Source organism: Dipodomys spectabilis, unplaced genomic scaffold, assembly GCF_019054845.1.
Source record: "Dipodomys spectabilis isolate Male_0828 unplaced genomic scaffold, ASM1905484v1 ptg000148l, whole genome shotgun sequence".
NCBI classification, from domain to species: Eukaryota; Metazoa; Chordata; class Mammalia; order Rodentia; family Heteromyidae; genus Dipodomys; species Dipodomys spectabilis.
The window spans coordinates 5,801,794-5,824,103 of record NW_024870825.1 but is presented as its reverse complement, the minus strand read 5'-3'; the positions used below and the strand labels follow the sequence as shown (position 1 = coordinate 5,824,103).

General features: G+C 38.1%; 1 protein-coding gene across 1 annotated transcript in view; it reads right to left on the bottom strand.

Annotated features, from left to right (window-relative positions):
• Pkn2 (protein kinase N2) overlaps positions 1-20,311 on the bottom strand; it is a 114,463-nt gene extending 94,152 nt beyond the window's left edge. Inside the window, exon 1 of the mRNA XM_042692257.1 lies at positions 20,070-20,311. Within this exon, the coding sequence (XP_042548191.1) occupies positions 20,070-20,117 (48 nt within the window). The 5' untranslated portion in view covers positions 20,118-20,311. The remainder of the gene's footprint in view (positions 1-20,069) is intronic.
• Between the last annotated feature and the right edge of the window lie 1,999 nt (positions 20,312-22,310).

Sequence of the window (22,310 nt, the reverse complement as noted above, 5' to 3'; positions counted from 1 at the left end):
GTCCATCTTACTATCCTTCCTCACTCCTCAGTGGAAAATACATTACATGAATAGTCTTAGCTTGAATATACTATTTAGCAAAATTTCTAAAATTTTAACATTGTTTTCTACATTTAACTGGAGTCATCACTATAATTCTTAACTCCTGTATGCAAATTAATTAGTGTAGTCACTGTATATAAACCAGTTCTAGTTTTCCTCAGGTCACACTGGTATGACAACATTCTTTTTGTGTTTTATTTACATTTTTATGCCTTCTTTTTTTTCCTTTTTGATGTATTAGAATAAACTCAGGTTTTAGAGCCTATAAGTGCTCTATCATTGACCCACATCCTCAGTCCTTACATACACTTTTTGTTTATACATTTCTAGGAATGCAACTGGTGCTTCAAGAAGATTTTTAAGTTAATCATATATTCTTATTAGTTTCTTTTGCTAATTTCGTCTATCACAGTACAAATATTATCTTTCTTTGAATTTTGTCTCCCTGGGTGTAACCAAGGATTAGTACTTTTTCATTCACTTATTGTCTCTTCCAGATTATTTTTCTGTGGGTTATCTAATCATAGTTGCCTAACCAAAACTAAGAAGAGAAAGAAACTCTAATGTCATTTTCTATCTCTTTATCCCAGTACATTCTATATGATGACAGAAGCAATCCATAATTTACATTCAAAGCCTGTTTCTTGGATGGTTATAGTTTTCTTTTTTTAATTAGTTATGTTTTTCTTTTGATGAATTTTTCTTGTATATTTTAAAGAAAATCCCACTTATATATGATATTTAGTAGTATATGAGAACAAGACTAAATTGCCATTTGGTTTACCTTGAACAGCATGACTAGTACTAGTAACAGTATTCTGTCAATCTGAAGTAGAAAACCTCTGTTTCTTTGTTTAAATGGTACTGGGGATTGAACTCAGGGATTTATACATTCTAGGCAATACTCTCCTACTGAGCTACACTTGCTCTATAGTTTTTCTTTTCCTTAAAATGTAATACTTGTGTATTAAAGAGAAAAGCTACAGACTGGGGAAAAATCTTTTCCAGTTACTACTCTTCAGATAAAGGAGGCCTCCAAAAAGTCAATTACCGAAAGAACAGTACAATTAATGAAGAAATAAACTAATGTGTTCAAAAGAAGTACAAGTAGCTAAGAACTACATGAAGAAATGTTCAACATCTGTAAGCACAAAGGAAATGCCTAACAAAACATCACTGAGCTACCATCTCAGAACAGCTTTCAGAAAAACAAAAACCAATAAATTCTCATGAGATTATGAGGAAAGAAGACCCTTATTCCTTTGTCACTATTTTCATGATGTGAATTAGTGCAGCTACTATGAAAAATAGCATGGAATTTCCTTTAAAAAATGAGAGAACTACCATGTAATTCTGCTGTAATACTTCTGGGATAGTAAGTCAACATATACAAGGGAGTTGCCTACACACCTGTTTTTAGCAGCACTATTCGTAACAGGTGAACATGAAATAAGCCTAAAGTGACCTATCAAGAAAATGTGGTATATGTATACAACTGAGTATTATCCAGCCATAAACTATCTAATTTTCAAGAAGATGAATGTAGTACAGATCATCATGTTAAGTGAAATAAGCCAGCCTGAGCAAAGTCATGATCTAGTCCTTAAAAAGGAGGGAGAGGGATTCTTTTGTTGTTGGTGGTGGTGGCCATGGGCTTGAACTCTGAGCCAGGGCATCAGTCTCTCAGCTCTTCAGCTCAAGGTGAGCGCTCTACTGCTTGAGCCATAGTGCCACTTCCAGTTTTTCTGGTGGCTTATTGGAGATAAGTGTCTCACGGACTTTCCTGCCCGGGCTGGCTTTGAACTATGAGCCTCAGATCTCAGCCTCCTGAGTAGCTAGGATTACAGGAGTGAGCAACCAGCACCCAGCTGATGGACAGGGATTTAAAACATGATAAATATGATGGAAGTAGTCTATCACAATGAAACCTACTGATACTGCTTCAAAAGGGGAGGAGAGGGCATGATAGAGGGAATGGATATGATCAGGTCATGGTACACAAATACAGAAACATCTTGGTGAAAGCCCTTGTAAAACTAATGTATACTAATTAAAAACAGAATATATATATATATATATATATATATATATATATATATATATATATATATATATAAAAATAGCACCAAAAATGTGTATTTGAACTGGTGGCATGGTTAAAACTACCAGCAAGAGACTGGGATGTAGCTCAATGGCAAAGCACTTGCCTAGTAAGTGCAACGTCCTGGGTTCGATCCCTAGTACCAAAAAACAAAAAACTACCAGCAAGAGACCCTGAGTTCAGTTCCAAATATTGTACCCATCCCCCAAATGTAAAAGATGCAAAAGAACAATAGGTTAAATACTAAAGACTGTTGTAAACTTTTGCTGAAAAACTTAGCAACTCCTTTCAAAACTCTCTGTATACTTTTTCTAGAATCTGGTACAAGCTGATTCTAAAATCCATATGAAAAATGTAAAGGGCCTAAATAGTCAAAACAAATTTGAATAGGAAGAACAAGGTTAAAAAAGCTAGCTAACATTCCCCCTCATATTTAGGACTTATTAGAAAACTCCAATAATCAAAACAACATGAGACTAGCAAATACTGAAGACAGCAAAAGCATTGATGAGAACAGAAATGGTTCCATACTGTATGAAAAAATGTTCAAGATGAAAAGTCAAGTCAGTGAGAAAAGAATAATTTTAAAATAGGGAAATATAAACATTGACCAATATTTAGCACAGTAAACAAGCATCAACTCAAATGGAATGTAAAACTATAGAATTTCTAAAACACAGAATATCTTCAACAATTATGTTTCTAAATGACTCCAAAAGAACAGTTTATAAAAGGAAAAAAAAAAGAAAAAAAGAAAAAAAAAAAAAAACAAAAACGAGCTGGGTACCAGCAGTACATCTGTACTCCTTAGCTACTTAGGAGGCTGACATCTGGAAAATCACAGTTCAAAGCCAGCTGGGGCAGAAAAGTCTGTCAGACTCCTCCAATTAACCAGTAAAATGCTGGACTGGAGGTATGACTCAAGTGTTAGAGCACCAGACTGGATCAAGAAAGCCAAGCCAAAGTACATAGCCCCAAACTACAAACCCTATTGCAAGTACTCAGACATGGGAAGATATGGGCATGCGCGCGCGCGCGCGCGCGCGCGCACGCACGCACGCACACACACACACACACACAGAATGACGACAAAAACTGTTAAACTACATACTATCAGGATTAAGAACTGCTCCTAGACAGGTACTGCTAATAAAAAGTAAACAGAAGTTACAGAATGGAAAGAAACACTTGCAATTTGCATATCTGATACAGACATTGACCATTTTCCATATAGATAATGATTAAAATTCAATAAGAAAACAATCCAATGTTTTAAAATAGACAATAGATTAGAGTGCCTAGTTCACCAAAGATAAGGAAAATGTAGGTGACAGAAAAAGATGCTCAGTATCATCAAAGAAATGCAAATAAGCAAATTAAAATCACACTGAGATATGCCTAAAATTAAAATTTTGTAACTGTATCAAGTTATTAGTAGGGTTCTGCTAATAGGGTTCTGGAAAATAGTTTGGTTGTTTCTTAAAAAGTTAACATCTAGAAAACCAGCAAAAAAAGTTAACATCTACCTGTCATATGATCTAACCATTTTTTCTCTGTAGCATTTACCCAAGAATAATTTTTAAAAAATAGTTTACTAAAAAAAAAAACTTGTACACAAATGTTTATAGCTGTTTTGTGGTGGTACCCAATTCTAGTAATAATCCAAATGTCCATGAACAGTGAGAGAAACAAATTCTAGCATATCCATACAATGTAATAGTACTCAGAAACAACATCATGGTGAAATACCAAAGCCATTATTTTAGTGGAAGAAATTTCCCTCTGCCCCCAAGTAATATTTTATGATTCTTTCGGATAAAAACTCTTAAAATACAAATGAGTCTACTTGACAGAAAGAAGTTTTCCTAGAAATTGGGAGACAGAGAATAAGGGTAGGAGAATGGGATTATACAAGTACTCAGAAGTCTTATTTTTAGCAGTGATGATCTGTAAGTATAAAAATATCAATACATCAAGTTGGATATTTCAAATATATGTAGTTTATTTTCTGTCAGTTATATTTCCTCCCTCTCTTTTTCTTTATCTTGTGCCAGTCCTGGGGTTTGAACTTGGACTGGATGCTGTTTCTAAGCTTTTATCCTCAAGGCTAGTGCTCTACCACTTGATCCACAGCTCCATTTCTAGACTTTTGGTGATTAACTGGAGCCTCACAGACTTTCTTGCCCAGGTTGGCTTTGGACTGCTATCCTCAGATTTTAGCCTCCTGAGTAATTAAGGATGACAGGTGTGAGCCACCGGTATCAAGCTCTCAGTTATATTTCAATAAAGGTACTGAGGAAACCACATTTGAAATTCTTCTAATATCCTGCTGTAGACATGACTATAGTTTCCCTTAATTAAAATCAACTTACAATTTCTTGGTTCTAGTCCAAGTTTTTCTGCTTAGTGATGAAAGATACTATGGTTTGATAAGTGCGTCATTCTCTAAAGTAGTGCTCTTGGGAAGTGGTGGCATTCTTGAGATGGTTCTAGGGAAAATCTTTAGGCCACCAGGGCATACCCTCCAGTGAAGTCATGGGGCCCTAACCCCTTTCTCTTTCTTGGTTGTTTCTCAGCTATGAAGCAACACCTTATCCTGACCAATTGTCATCTAGCACACCCAGGAGAGCCCCAAAGCAAGGGAGCCTGTAGATCTTGGTCTGAAGTTTCCAAAACTGTTAGCCAAAATAAACACTGTCTCTTTATAAGTACATTATCTTAATTATTCTGTCATGAAGAAAGGTGACTAATAGTAGACAAATCACTTAACCTGAGTATCACTTTTGTTGCTTGTAAAACAAGAACAAGCTAAAATTGGCACATGATCAACTTAATACTTTACAGATCTATAGACTGTAATCCATGCTTTTACAACGTGTTGTTCCCAGAATCCTAGAGTAAATCTCATTTTATAAACAAAATAACATTCTAAGATGGGAGAAAATGTTTATTCCAAAATATACCAATATGACATGTTGAACTGTAATTCCTTTGTACAACTAGAGATAATAAAAATAACATATATAATATATATACACACATAACAAGCAACACTTCTTTTTTTAAATTTTTTATTGTGAAAATACTGTACAGAGGGGTTACAATTACATGGGCAAGATAGTAAGTACATTTCTTATCAAGCATTGTAGCCTCCTCCTTTGTTTACCCTTCCCATCCCTTCCCAGCCTCCCCCCCACTCCCCCATTCTCCCCCCCCCCCCCCACCAAAGTTGTAAAGTTTGTTTTGGACATGACAATTTGTACTTCTCATTGTTGCAACAGGTCCACCTGTATCCTTATTTAAACGACTTGTTTTTCCCCTTCCCCTCCACAAACTATACCAACATCAAATATAGTGAAAGCAGGGGTTATACTATGGAGGAGGGACATACAAAGCAACAAAGAAATAATCTTATAAATGCGTTAGAAACAAATGCATGAAAGGAAAAAAAACATTTAAATACATATCTTAGGGTTCATTTTCCTAACATCACCTTATCTGACCTTTTCTGCTTGACTCATACATATACTAGATATTGCAAATAAGGGAAACCATGGGACCTATGTTTCTTTGGGCTTGGCTTACTTCACTTAATATAATTTTTTCCAAGTCTTTCCATTTCCTAACAAATGGGGCAATGTCATTCTTTCTGATGGAGGCATAGAATTCCATTGTGTATATATACCACATTTTCTTGATGCATTCATCTACTGAGGGGCATCTGGGTTGGTTCCAGATCTTAGCTATGGTAAATAATGCTGCAATAAACATAGTTGTGCTGGTAGCTTTAGTGTGGTCTTGTTTGTAAACATTTGGGTAAATGCCCAAAAGTGGGATTGCTGGGTCATAGGGGAGCTCTATGTGGAGTCTTTTGAGGAACCTCCATACTACTTTCCAAAGTGGTTGAACAAGTTTACACTCCCACCAACAATGAAGTAAGGTTCCCTTCTGTCCACCCAAGCAACACTTCTTATTTGAAATATTAAAATATAAAATACAGAGAAAAGAATATTAGCTTGGGTAAGATTATCTCGTTTCAAATTCCAGTTAAGCTACCTTGATATGTAACATGGACAAGTAACTTTATCTCTGTGTCTCACTTTTTAAAAATATGTAACAAGTCAACAAATACCTCGGGTTGTCCTAAAATAAAATCAGCATATATCTGACATATACTGTTCTCAAATGGTAATTAAAATTATTAATAATAAAGCTATGCTTTAAATTATAAAATCATTTGTAGATTTCAATTTCCTTATAATATATAAAAATGATTATCATATTAACATAAGACAGAACTACTATTTGAAAAGGCATCTCTCACTACAAATTTAAAAAGACAAGAATGAGAAAGTTATGCTAAAATACTCTGTGCTCATTTAGCATCAGTTACATGAAGTAATAGCTGTTTCATGTAATTTATATAATAACCAAAATGGCAGAGAGGGGATAGGGAATTCTGAAAAATAAAGTAGAAAGTACAACTTTGTTATATGAGTATAAGGGAAAGCTTTCATAGGAGACATTTTAACAGGAACTTTGGAGTGTGTGTGTGTATTTATTTTTTGGAGGAGGTCGATGAGAGGCTTGAACTCAGGACCTGGGCACTGGTCCCAAGCTTTTTCTCTCAAGGCTAGTGATACTCTACCACTTTGAGCCACAGCACTACTGGTTCTCTGGTGGTTCATTGACCGTGTCTCACAGACTTTCCTGCCCAAGCAGACTTCAAACCATATCCTCAGATCTCAGCCCCTTGAGTAGGGAAAATTATAGGCATGAGCCACCGGCACCTACAGACTTTAATATATTTTAATAACATTAATTTTTAATAACAATTTTATACAAAATATCACTGCATTGGCCAGACTTCCTCATCCAGCAATAAAAAGACCTCTTTAAATTGGTGTATTGAAGAATGAAACACAAACTTTCACACAAAGCTTGAAATTAAATACAATTCCCACTAAGAAAAAAAATCCAACAATTATTAAACAGGAAAAAAAAAAAGTTTCAAGAGTTTCACTTGACAGTAGGATACCTCATGAAAACTATCTAGTTAAGAGTTTATTTGCTTTTCCCTATAGTTTCTTGGTTTAATTATCCTAGCGAGAAAACATATAAGGGTCTAAATGTTTTTAAGTGCTGAAATCTGTATTATTCCAAGTCAATATTAAATAAAGCAGAAAAATTCTTTATGTTTGTATTTCTTACATCTTTTTTTTTTATTGGTGGCTTTAAAGAATAGAAGACAATGCCTTCCTTCAAATGCTGATGGCAAAAGTTTAGAACCAGCAAACAGATCAAGGCCTACTTACTTCAGTTGTTAAATAACTTGCCTGCCAGCTCACAAGGAATAATTTGGAGTAACCTTTTGAATGAATTTTTTTAAATCTGCTTTTATGTATTTAGTTCTTACTATTTCACCTTCAAGGATCATCTTTTCCTCTCTTCCACTAGAGCACAGAAATGTAATTTAAATCTTAAACTGGTAATTTTTCATCATAGCCTCAGCATATGAATTTAGTTTCCAGTGCACCATTGTATTCATTAACCACATATGCCCATGCAAATTTAAATTTAAACTGAAAAGTTACTTTCACAGTCACATTAAACCACAATTTGAGTGTAGTTAGACATCTCAGGATCCTGGCTAACATACTAAAATGTTATCAAATAGTTATTTAACATTTATTGTCATAGAAATGATTACTCAAAGTTGTTCTAAAAGGTGGCCAAGTCTAAGTTTTCTCTGCATACAATATTGTATCATCTGAAAACCCTAGAGATTTAATATTTGACTTCATAAATACTATAACGGAAGAGATGGTCATACAATGTCTTGTTTGGCCAACAGTCTTAAATTACCTAACCTATTTTAAAAGTGGGAAGAGGCACCAACAGGGAAATATGTGCTTTAACCTAATGAGACTATCACATTATTTTGTTCTTATTTGAATATATATACATATGTGTGTATAGTCTGTTGTATATTATTGCCTGCATATTAGAGATAAAATTGCTATAAGTATCATATAAAAACAAAGTATTAACATAGAAATAATAAACTATGAAATTCTGGTTTGGCAATTCTCCTCCTGAAATCAACATTTTTCATTTTTATCTGTTACTTGTATACAGTACATCCTTGGTATCCAAGCATATATGGTTCCAAGGAGACCTATGATGCAGAATAACTGAGAATGCTCAAGATGTATAAAGTTCACTACTCTAAAAGTACTCAAATTTACCTATACCAAAAGTAGAGTACATCTATAACTGTATAGAAACAAGTGTTATACTGGGTTTGTGTGTGTGTGTGTGTGTGTGTGTGTGTGTGTGTGTGTGTGTGTGTGTGTGTGTGTGTGTGTGTGTGTGTGTGTGTGTGTGTGTGTGTTGTTCTTTAGGCACTGGCAAGAACAAGTATTTAGCAAATCCCATACAAGAAACCAGCCCCCTCCTCCCAAAAAAGGAATTGTGAACACTTCTTTTAACTTCCTTAAAAGACTTTTATTTTACAAACTACTTTATTCAACAAACATTACAGGCCACATATGGTGGCCTGTAATCCTAGCACTAAGGAGACTGTGACAGGGGAACTACAAATTTAAGGGCTGGCCAACTTCATAGTGAGACCTAGTATCAAAAGGACAAAATAATACTGCTGATGAACAAATTAAAAGCTGTATCTTAAATACAATTTTTACTATATATGAATATATTTTCTTAGAACCTTAGGACTGTCCAATTTCTCAAATGTCAAGACAAGCAATACTGGTATTCTCAAAATCAGAAACAGGCAAAGATACAAGCACATAAAAAGAACAAGATGGTTCACAAAACAAGTAGTTTAATATGTCCAAGTACACGACACACTGGGAGAAAACTTTTGGAAGGATGATGAAAAGCCTTGTGTAGTTCATTGTTACCAATGAAAAGTTATTGAAAGCTGAAGCACCATAGTTCCCTAACCTGTACTCTCTTCTCAAAGAATAGTCCCTATTCCTAGTATCAATATTAGAGAAACTCATCCCCACAATGTCTTAGTTGAATGGATGAGTACACTGCACATTCCATGTACGGCCAATACATTTTCTCCTCCAAATATTTAAAACTGAGTTAAAAGAAGTTAAAAGAAAGCAGTTGTAATAAGTATTGTAAAAAAAATTTTAAAAAAGTAGCCACTGTTGTACCTGGTCTACAAAACCTAAAGCTTAAAGTGAACATTAAAGTTTCAGGAAGCTGAAACAACACTTGTTGCGTTTAGGGACTAGCAGGAAGAGCAGGAGGTCACTGATGCCTATGAAAATAATCTTAACAGAATAATTCAGACAAATTATATTTGAGTTCTGGTATTCAAGAGGATGAGATATGAGGATTCCAATTCAAAGCCAGTCCAAGTAAGAAAGTCTGTGAGTCTTATCTCAACTACCAAAAAGGTGGGAGAAAAATCGTGGCACATGCAGTAGAGCACTAGCCTTGAGTAAAAAAGGTAAAAATGTGTGAGTTCAAGCCCCAGTGCCTGGCCTAGCATACACAAAAGAACTGGGAACCAGTGGCTCACACCTGTAATTCTGGCTACTCAGGAGTATAAGATCTGAAGGATGACTATTCAAAGCTACACAGGGCATTAAAGTACAATCTCCAAAATAACGGGAAGAGGGGTGGTGGAAGGAGGGGAAGAGAACAGGCTGGAGGCATGACTCAACTGTTAAAAGAGTAACAACTGAGCAAGCAAGCTGAGCAAGCTTGAGGCTCTGAGTTCAAATCCTGATACCAGAAGAGAAAAGAAAAGCAATGCTTGATAAGAAATGTACTCATTACCTTGCCCATGTAATTGTAACCCCTCTGTACGGTATTTTCACAATAAAAAATTTAAAAAAAGAAAAAAAAAGAAAAAGTACAGCCATAGTAAGGTGAAATAATTTCCCCCTAAATATAGTGGTGGAGAGGGGAGGGCAGAGGTAGAATGTTTAAAATCCCAAGAAAGTTTAAAGAGAAGTGGAAGATACTCAGTTGAATACCATGTATCATTAGTAAAGGCAGTTACTAGGTAATTGTTTCTCTAATTACAAAGAAGCAGGAATGGGGATAATTTAGGAGAAAACATTATAAAGTTTGAACTGGGGACAGTTATGGGAGTTAACAGGAAAGACAAGAATCACTTTCACTGACACAAAGTTTCAGGAGGAAAAACAAACTAAAATTACATGGGAAAAGCAAGCTACTAATGGGCTTGGCAAAAATAACATTAGATATGGTTCTATATAACCTAGCATAATATAGCTTTAACTATAACTTGCAAAAAACAAACCTACTCAGAGATGATACTGCCAGAAAAGCTTAAAGTGTTAAATTTACATTATAAAAAATGTAAACCTTTTTTTTTCCAAAATAGTATTTAAAACAAAAACCCTCAAGCTGTTACTTATTCAGAGATCAACAATTAAGATACACAGTAAGCCGGGTGCCAGTGGCTCACGCCTGTAATTCTAGCTACTCAGGAGGCTGAGAGCTGAGGATTGCAGTTCAAAGCCAGCACCGACAAGAACGTCTGTGAAACTCTTTCCAATTAACCACCAGAAGATCGGAAGTGGCACTGTGGCTCAAGTGGCAGAGCGCTTGCCTTGAGCTGAAGAGCTGAGGGAGAGCACCCAGGCCCAGAGTTCAGGCCCCAAGACCAACCAAAAAAAAAGAATGGGGAAAAAAAAAAGATACACAGTAGTAGACCTTGGCATCTGTGAGAACTTATTTCCAAAGTGGTCAGTGGTAAGAAAACCCCCACAAGGGATGCATAGAGTTGAGCACTGTAAAATTACTCAAATTTATTTTATGCATGGTATATGCACTTTATTAAGTGCATAGACAAAAAGTGCATAGACAAACTAGTATATCCAAACAATGGAGTTATTTTTTAGCACTACTAAGTCTCATATAACAAGTCTGAGCATCCCTTGAAACCACAAGATTAGCTACTTTATTGTCACAAGAAATTACTGGTGTACATATCAACGCTGCTCACCAAAACTTGTGTTTCATGCTTTTTATCTCAAACACTTTAGATGCAATATTTCCATAACTAGCCTAACTTCTGTAAAAGATACGCCAACTTTCAACAAATATAAAATTTTAACGTTATCCCTTAAGCAACCTCTTAACAAATCTAAACTTTTTAATGTTATCCCTTAAGCACACTAACTTTTACTGTGCTTTTGTAGAAGCATTATTTTTATAAAATTAAGAGCAGGACCACACTTGGTAGATCTCACAATAATGACTTAAACATATTTAAACTGATGATAACACAGACAGAAAGCTTCTATACATCAACCAAGCTGTTTAATGAATTCAAAGAAATATATGTTTTTGTTCTTTAAGTTTCTTTTAACTTTTTTTCGTTTTTCTTCTGTTTTATTATAATTACAAAGGTGATGTATAGAGAGATTACAGTTACACAATTCTTTTGACTCTTAATTTATTTTTTTTACTACATTCGATAAAACTACTTATAATACATTTGTGAATAAGGAAGGCATACTATGCTGTCCTCAGACCTATTACAATGGCCCCAAATCAGAACAGTAACAAAGCATCAAATAAATGCTGGAGGATACGAAGAAATTAAAATTTTCATCCACTGTGAGAATGCAAAATTAGTCCAATCACTTTGGAAGACAATTTGGTAGCTTCTCACAAAACTAGACATTTGTAATCTTGCCGTACAACCAAACAGTTGTATTCCTTGGTATTTACCCAAAGGAGCTGAAAACTTGTGCCCACACAGAAACTTGCACATGGATATTTATAGCAGCCTTATTCATAATTGCCAAAACCTGAAAGCAACCAAGATGTTCCTTAATAAGTTCATGGACAAGCTATTATATCCAAACAATGGAATGATTTTCAGTGCTTAAAAAGAGCTATCCAACCAGAAGACATAGATGAAACTTAAATGCATATTGCCATGTGCAAGTTCCAAAATGTATATGATCCCAACTATACGATATTCTGAAAAAGGAGAAATTATAGAAACAATAAAAAATTAAAATTACAATAAATTAATAGTTCCAGAGCATGAAGGAGGGCAGGAGATAAGTAGATGGTGCACTAGTAGATTCTTAGCACTATGCTACAATGCTAACTGTATGTCATTACACATTTGTACAAGCCTACTGAATATAATCAGTGAACCCTAATGGAAAACATGGATCTGGAGGATATTGATGGTATGTTACTGTTGGTTAAATAATTGTAATGCTGGTGCCAGTGGCTTACGCTATTCAGGAGATTGAGACCTGAGGATCACAGTTCAAAGTCTGCCCAAGTAGAAAAGTCTGAGACTGATCTCCAATAAAACTACACAGAATAGTGGTTGAGTGCTAGCCTTGAGCACAGAAAAGCTCAAGGACAGTACTCAGGCCCTAATTTCAAGCCCCAAGATTGACAAAAAAAGAAAAAAAAAATAGAGAGAGAGAGAGAGAGAGAGAGAGATGCAAAAGCAACAGGCAACATTAATAATGAAGGTTATGCTTGTACCAGAAGTAGGAAATTATTGGAAAATTTCTGTACTTTCCTCTGATTTTGTTATGTACTTTAAACTGCTCTTTTAAAGCAAGTCTTTTTTTCAGGGGGGAGGGAAAGAGACTTAAAATCAAAAGCCTTGTGCTCTTGTGTGATTTGATGATTTTTTTGCTCACAGCTTCTACCACTTGAGTCATGCCTTCCATTCTGGCTTTTTGCTGGCTAATGTCTAGTAGACTGTTTGCCTGAGTTGGTATTCAGCCATAATCCTCAGATCTTAGCCTCCTGAGTAACTAGTATAGTAAGTATAAGTCACTGACACTCAGCTTTAAAAAAAAAAAAATCTATTAAAAAAATCAGTAACTCAGAATTGGAGGCATAGCTCAGATGGTAAAACACTAGCCAATGAGCAAAAGCATTAGGTACTGAATTTGAGTGCCAGTCATGGACCTAAAAACTAATAATAACCAATAACTCTGGATGGAATGACTTAAATGTAAAAAATAAAATTTCAAAATCTTTTTAAAAAGTAGGTTTGAGAAACCATTTCTACCTGGGCACCTGTGGCTCACAAAACAAAAGGCTAGCAAACAAAAGGACATTCTACAACAGAAACAGGAAAACTATATCTAAACATCATATTACAATCTTTTGGTTTGTAAAAACGAAAATACAATATCAAGAGTTCAAAAGGATAATCAAAGGATCTTTTATCTCATATATTACATAAATAATAGCTATATTGTAATACCATATACAAATATGAATGCAGTGAATTGAAAAATTCAGTATCATCTCTTAAAGTTAAGCATTTGTCTGCCCGGTGTGGAACCAACTATTCCTCTATATGTGTAATAAACAGGTCTTTCATATAGACATGGAAGCATACACAGAATGTCTACAGTATCTTTGTTTACAAGTTCAAAAGCAGAAATAACTAAACTCTGAAGCCAGAGTGGATAAACATTCAGCTATCCAACTAGAGTAACATGAAATAATATAGATAAATCTTAGCTAATATAGGTGAAAATTTAACTTAAAAAATTTATGTGTAATACAGTTATATAAAAGCAACTGAGAGTTTTTTGAGATTATATATGAAATACAATTATGTGTTAAATTTTTTTTTTAAAAAGAATGGTCAGGGGCCAGTAGTGCACGCCTATAATCCTACTCAGGAGGCTGAGATCTGTGGATCATGGTTCAAAGCCAACCAGCAGAGGGAGAAAAGTCCCTGTGAGACTTTTATTTCCAATAAACTACTCACAAACTGAAAGTAGTACTGTGGTTCCAGTGGCAGAGCTACTATCCTTGAGCACAAAGAAGCTCAGGGACAGTACCCAGGCCCCGAGTTCAAGGCCTATAAATGCCCCCCCCCCAAAAAAAAAAGACCCCAGGATTCAAAACTTAGGTGGACAAGAAGTTTGGGGAGTTGGGAAGCACAGGAGTTGGGAGGGTGAGTTGGAAGAAAACTATAGTCCTGACTTTTGGGAAGTATGGCTCACGAGTACCTATTATGCCAGTAATGATTCATAATAATTACACCTGAGGTTTAATAAAATATATCCAAAAATCACATGTAATTTGCTCAGTGACAATTCTGACAAACAGACTAATCATCCCCTTAGGAAATCCCTAAAGCATTTTGTTTTGCTTTTCCATTGTAGGAAAGGCAAAATAAGATTAACGTACAAAATATGATACTCAGCAGTTGTACTAGGAAGTATGTCTTCTCTAACCAAAAATAAATTTATAACCACTTCCCAATAAATTAAAGTGTCTATGTGCCAGGACAGTAAAGCTTTAGCCAATTAGACAAAGTAATCACTGCCAAATCTTTTAACTAAATATAGTTCCATAACAATATCTATTATGCAATTTAGTCATAATGTAATATTTCAGCAATTATTTAGTATTATTATAAGTAAGATGATTTAATGTACAGGGGAGGATACATATAGGTTATAATAAAAAATATTACACCATTTAATATAAAGCAATTGGGCATTGAAGGATTCTGAAATCTTGAGCGATTTCTGAAATCTTGAACTTTTCCTGGGGGGAAAAGTTCCCCATGAATTTCAAGGGACGGATGTATTTATGTATCAACTATACATATCTTTTAATTAAATATAAATGCTATGTGAATAGTTGTTAGACTGCACTGTTTAGCAAATAATGACAAAGAAAGGTGTTTCATGCTCGGTACCAACTTTCTACAATTTTTCTGAGTATCTTCAATATATATGGCTGAATCGATGGCTTTGAATCCCATGAAATACAGTAGACTATAGTTATAACAAACTTCTCCTGTGTAATGACATTCCTCATCTCAGGTAACAAACAGAACCTCTCCATCAATATATTGAGTACTAATTCGTGCCAAACCCAGATAAGAAAAATGTAAGCTTAAATATCTTGAAGTTTATGAAATCTGAACAGCCTGAAAAATTGGGAGATTCTTGCAAACATTTGGCATCTTTCATCAGAAATGGTGTTAGGTTTAAAAGGCCTATGAAAATGTTACTTATGTTGTTATTCTTGGTGGAAATTAGGCTTTATGTGCAATAATAAAGCAATGCTAAATTATTGACTTCCAAATGGAATGTGGAAATCATTTGTCCTTGTTCTAGAGGAAATCTAATGAGAAAACTGTTAAGTTTATATTAAATGATTAACTACATTTTTGGCTGATTTCTAGGAATTTCACACAACACTGGAATTTAAAGCATTTATGGGTCCACATATCTGTGGCAACTTAAAAGAATAGTGTATACATACAGCCTGAGTTTCAGTCAGCCTTACTGTGACTACTGGCAATTTACTTAACATTCTTGAACTTTAGTTCTTGAACTTAAGATAGAAATACAATGTCCTACCATCAATTAAGGTATATGGGATACTAAGTCTGATGTCTGATATGTAGTAAATAATAAATGCTACTGTGCTTTCATATAATTCTCTTTTAGTATAAATGTTATTTGTATTCTTGTCTAGGAAGCAAAAACAACTATCTTGTCACTTCTTGATATCCTCTAATAGAGCTTTGGTAGATATTCAATAATGCTCCTGAAATTAGCACCTGTGATTTAAGGTTAACTATCTGAACTTTCTACTTGGGTAAATCAGTTCCACTGGAAATACAATACAATGTGATTCCTAGCCTAAAACTTTTCTTGGCTTTCCCCCTCCTCTCCCACACCCTGCCACCACTTTTGGGGCTTGAATGCAAGGGTTCAGGCACTGTCTCTGAGCTTTTTTACTCAAGGCTAGAGCTCCACCATTTCAACCACAGCTCTTGTTCCAGCTTTTCTAGTGGTTAACTAGAGATAAAAATCTCATGGACTTTCCTGTCTGGGCTGGCTTCAACTATGATCCTCAGATATCAGCCTCCTGAGTAGGTAGCTTACAGGTGCAAGCCACTGGCACAGAACTTTTCTAGGCATTTTGATGGATGAGTCACCAATAATCAACAAGGTAACTCTATTAATATGCTGCTCTGGATTTGGTCCTGTATTGTACAAAATAACTGTTATAGCCAGCATTTTTATTTTGAGATTCTTCAGTTCTCATTAATCCAATTTCCTTGAAAATAAAATTTAATTTCTTTGTTCTCACAAAAATGTTTCCTGTTCTATTTCAAATATGAAAATTAAGAAAATAAAAAATAGTCGTATAGGATGAATAGTTGGCTCAGTGGTAGAGCGCTTGCCTTGCATGCCTGAGGCCCTGGGTTCGATTCCTCAGCACCACATAAGCAAAAAGAAAAAAGCCGGAAGTGGTGCTGTGGCTCAAGTGGTAGAGTGCTAGCCTTGAGCTGAAGAGCTGAGGGACAGCGCCCAGGCCCAGAGTTCAGGCCCCACGACCGGACCACCAAAAAAAAGAAATTGACAATTTAATTTGCATTTTAACAGCCTGGTTTTTGTTTTTGCTATAGAAAATATTCTTTCAAGTCTTGAAATTTTTAGCCCTTGAATTTTGTATGTATTTTATTAATGCGTCCTTTTAAAATAAAGCTCTTATATTACTAGTAAGAGGTAAAAACATTATAGTAATTAACACAATAAAATATTGTGGTTTCACATTTTCTTAGCTTTGTCTTTCTATAACCAAAGGTTATTAGCAAGCAAGCCAATTCCAGCTCAAACAGCAAAGTATTTCAAATTATGCAGTATCATTTGAAAAAAAACAAAGCTGAATATATGTTGATAAAGTTAAATAAAGTACTATTTATTAAACACTTGGAGTGAACATTTATTACTGTTTATTAAAGTAACATTTGAAGTATTCCTAAGAAAAAGCAAAGGAACAATGATTACCCATCAAACATTTTAAAACTGGCTACTAAACTGTCTAAATACTTAAAATCTGCTTAGCAGACAAGTAATAAGAAATTCTTATATTTTCAACCTAAACAAACTCAAAAGTTAGCTAAAATTGGGATATATTACATAATAATTTCAGAACATAAAGTAACAAAATGTTTGGATAGATGGATATAGTTAACGAAGCAAATTTTACGACCATTAAGTGCTGACATAAATAATATTCTCAAATTTTAGTAAACATGATAAACTTTAAATGTAATAACTTTTATTAGAACTGGAAATCCAATAAACTATAAAAGGGGCCTGGGTATACATGACAACTTTAAGGTTGAATAAGAACTGTTCTTTTAATATTTTAAAGTCTAACTTTAGATCAGTGTTGCCCAGTTTTGCCTTAATTTCTAACAATATCATGTTATAATTCCTTATATCATTAATTGGCTCCCTTGTTATTTTCAAAACATCTTAACTAAAATATCCTCAATATATTATAACAAACATAAAAATATTTTGTACCAGGAACAAAGTTGTCTTTTTTGTCAACTTTCTATAAACCACAAACAGGGATATCAACTACTCTCTAAATCTACCACCAGTAAATTAAAAAGAACAAGATTCGTTTTAATGGCTTTTTCTTAATCAAAAGTAGGTTTTCCACCAGACACTGGTGGCTTACACCTCTAATCCTAGCTACTTAGGAGGCTGAGATCTGAGGTCCACAGTTTAAATGCAGCCTGAGCAGGAAAGGCCATGAGATTTTTTACCTCCAATTAACAACCAAAAAGACAAAAGTGAAGCTTGCTCAAGTGGTTGGGTGCTAGCCTCCAGCAAAAAGCTCAGGGACAATGCCCAGGCCCCTAAGCTCTAGCCTCAGGACAGACCAATACACACACACACACACCAACACACACACACACAACACACACACACACACACACACACACACACACAGCAAAAATGCTCAGGGACAGTGCCTAGGACAGACCAACACACACACACAGCAAAAATAATCAGGGACAGTGCCCAGGACAGACAGAGACAGACAGACAGACACACACACACACACACAGCAAAAATGCTCAGGAACAGTGCCCAGACCCCTAAGCTCTAGCCTCAGGACTAACAGACACACACACACACACACACACACACTCTTTCTCTCTCTCTCTCTCTAGATGCTCAGGGACAGTGCCCAGACCCCTAAGCTCTAGCCTCAGGACTAACAGACACACACACACACTAAAGATGCTCAGGGACAGTGCCCAGACCCCTAAGCTCTAGCCTCAGGACACACACACACACACACACACACACACACACACACACACACTAAAGATGCTCAGGGACAGTGCCCAGACCCCTAAGCTCTAGCCTCAGGACACACACACACTAAAGATGCTCAGGGACAGTGCCCAGGCCCCTAAGCTCTAGTCTCAGAACCAACACACACACACACACACACACACACACACACACACACACATATTTTTTCATGTTTCAAAACTAGGCGATTAATTTCCACTGTGCCCAGAGCATCTTCATTTTAAAAGCCCATGTGTATTAATAAATTAAATTTATTTAGCAAATGTGATATGCAGTAAGACTTGCTCATAAAGGCTATTTGGAATTAAACACAATTACAGTATTTCCAGTGACAGGATATTCAGCTTTACACTTGCAAAGGATTCCAAATATGCAACAATGCACTAGTGTATCTTGTTGAACTCTAGTGAAGAATACACTAGATATCATAAGAATGCCTTCAAACTTTTATCTGATTGCTGAGTAAACCAAACTCCTACAGGAATCTATTGAAAAACGCATTTCAATATGAAGTTCAGAAGCAGTTTGACATGCATAATTTTATCATAAAGAATCAACATTTTTTATAGCGTTCCTAAATTCAGGGTTAAAAAAAGTTAAATGCCCACCTCTCAAAGATGTAAGAACGCTATTTTCTTTCTTTATGCCTGTTTAATCCTGCGAGTAACCAAAACGTAAGTATATTAAAATAACCCAAAATAAGTTTCAGTAAAAAAAAAAAAAAGAAATTTTAATCCAGAAGTACGCTTTCTAAAACACTTAAAAGTAATGAAAAACAACCCCCAAAGGGTACCTCAAGTCTCCTTCTACACCATAGAGACCTTAATTCAAAAGTTGTGCCTACATCATCAGATATTTAGCTAGAAATAGGAAAGAATAATATTGCTGCTGGACTTGGACACTTCACTAATCAAGGGATGTATTTTGTTATCTTCTACGGACGTGTGGTGCCTAATGTTTTCCTTTAATCGCTCTACTCGTATGTAAACAACCTCCATAGGCTCTTTTCTGTGCAGGTCAAACTGGAGGGAAAATGAAACTTTGTCGGGCAAGCGCCTCGGAACTTCCGGATCTTAGACATAACGAAGAACCATTTATCCCTATCGCTTGGTTAGAATAAAAGACAAAAAAAAAAAAAAAAATGTAGCCCGCAAATGAGACGAAAGAAAGAAACTCGGGAGTCACCTGAAGAGGGCTACGTTTTGAACAGCCTCCTTTTAAAACCACCCACAATAACAACGATCGGAGTAATAATGATAAAAAACCAGTCTGGGGACTTGGAAGTTCTGGGGGGCGCTCTTTGTGCACAGTCTGAAGGGAAGGGGAGGGACGAGGCAACAGCTTGGGAATCATTCAAAGAAGTTAGAGCGAGCGGTGTTCCGGGGGGGGGGGTAAAAGGCGGGGCGGGGCCCGGCCGGGTCCGGGCGGGAGTGGGCGGCGGGGGCCTCGGGAGAGGCCGGCCGAGGTGGCCTCTCCCGGGGACCCCCCGATCGCGGGTTTCCAAGCCAGGAGGGCGGGCCCGCGGGGCCGGGGGTGGGGGGCGGTGGTCCCTCCGGGAGGGGGAGTCGAGTTCGCGCGGCCGCGGCCGGGTCTCTCTGCGGAGGGGGACAGGGTCTGGCTCCCGAGTGACACCCCCGAGTTTCCGCGCGTAGCGGCGCCGGGGCGCGGCGGCCTCCCGGCTGCCCTCGGCGCCGGCCCGCGGCGGGTGTCCCCGGGGTGTCCGGGGCCGGCGCCTCCCGCCGGGCCGCGGCCCTTACCTGCAGCTCCGTGAGCAGGATCTCCCCCCGTTCGGGGTTGGACGCCATTGCGCTCCGCTCCGGACTCCGCACCTGAACGCCGCCGCTGCGGGCGAAGGGAGAAAGGCGGGACCCCGAGCCGCGGCGAGGAGAGAAAGAAGGGCGAAAAAAAGAGAAAGAAACGCTAGGGGTTCATGGAGGCGCAGCCCCGCAGGAGGCGCGGCTCACTCCGCTCGGGTCATGGAGAGCGGCGGGGAGCGAGGGCCCTCGGAGCGGCTCCCCCGCGCCGCCCGCCGCCGCCGCCCGCACCGGGCTCCGTCCGCTCAGTCGCTCCCTCCAAGCGACGCCGGGAGCCGCCTCAAACCTCTCCGTGCGGGGTGAAGCGGCCGCGGCTGCCGCTCCGCCTGTCGCACCATTTGGCTGTCACCGCGTCGCAAAAGCGGGCGCACTTGGCGGCTCCCAGCACACGTGACCGCAGCCGCCGCCGCCTCTCGCCGGGCGGGGCAGGGAAGGCGAGGTGAGGGGGGGCGGGGCGGAGGGCGGGAGCCGTGCAGGGGGCGGAGCGTCTCTTGGGCGGCGGACTGCTACTGGCCCGCCAAGGAAAATGAAGGGAGATGATTGGACTGGCGTCTCCGGGGGGGTGGGAAGAGGAAAGGGGGAACACGCCCATTTTCCTGCCGCGCGTAACGGCCGGGCGGTGGAAGCTAAGCCTCCTGCCCATCCTATGCACGCCATAGGTTTTGTTCCACTCCCCCCCACCCCCCCCACCAGTGCCGGTGACCAGGCCCCATTTAAACAACTCCTGTCTAACCTCCACCAGCCTCCGAGCTTCGGGACGCCAAGGTTTCGGACTTCCTTTCTCCGCCGTCCGAAGCCGCTGGTGCTCTGGCCCCCGCCGGCCCTCGCCCACGTTGCGCCCTCTCCTGCAGTAAGGTGCCCAGCTGGACGCTGGGCCGTGATGGTCTCTGTCCAAGAAATGCAGCCGAGGGTCGGTGCACAACCTTGTAAGGTGCCCTCTCCTGCAGCGCCAGCTCACGAGGTCATGAGCTGACTTCTTGGATTGTTCTAGAGGGACCTTTCACGGGAAGAGAGGGGGGCAGAGAAGCAGCCTTGGGGGGTTGGGTGGACGTCCGCGTGGTGGACGTTGTGTGTAACTTTAGGTTGGTGTGTGGTTTTAGGAAGCGAGCGTAGTACTAACGGGCCGCTGGCTTGGGTTTAAATCCTGGGTCGGTGTCTAGGCAAGCGCCTTCCTTTTGATGGAGGCTGAAGTACAGTAAGCTTGGTGAAAAGCTACCTGGAGGCACCAAGGGCCGGTGGCCCGTCCCTACCATCCTAGGTACTCAGGAGGCTGAAGTCTGAGGATCACGGTTTAAAGCCAGCCCAAGCTAGAAAACGCGTGAGTCTGATCTTGCGGACTCATTTTAGCTTACATTTGAGATCTGTGGGCTAGTACTAGAACTTAAGTAGAGTCTTTTTGTCTCTTCTCTCATAGGTGAATTCAACAAACATTACTTGAACACCTGGAATTTCGCGACACTTTCTGAACTCCAACTCAATAGTTACATTATTGTAACCCTATCACTTTTATAATAACAAAAGAAAACCCTAAAAGATAAAAAAATACGGACTCTTAAACTGGAAAAAGTAATTCCTTAAAAAAATATATATCATTAGTTCTACAAAGGAGTTGCCACTCAACAAAGTAGTTCATGGATACAATGAATCTTGATCAGTGTCACCCCTAAGTTAATGAATTGTCTTGATTGAAAAGTATAATTAAAATACATGAGCTAACAACACTTGGAAACACCAGAATATATAATTAACCTTCTGGTAACTAAGCCAGGCAAGTTAGACCCTGGAGTTATTTCTAGGATTAAGAAAAATGTCCATAACAAATGTGTGGGGAAACAGATTAGTGTCTAAAACAGCTATACTATGATTTCAAAGAGTAGGTACAAAATATTAGGTGGACAACTCTGTCACCGTGTATGTATGATTCTCTGTGTGTGCATATTTTTTATTATTAAGTTTTTATTAGAAAGGTGATATGCAGAAGGGTTACCATTTCATAAGTAAAGACATGAGTACATTTCTTTTTGGACAATGTCACCTCTTCCTTTCCTCTCTTGCAGTTTTTTCCCTCCTGTCCCCACCCACAAGTTACTCATTTTCAACAAAGTGTCTAGTGAGTACCACTGCTGCATTTATTCACCCTTTGTCCCTCCATTTCTGTGCCCCTCCTTGCTCCCCAAAGACAGA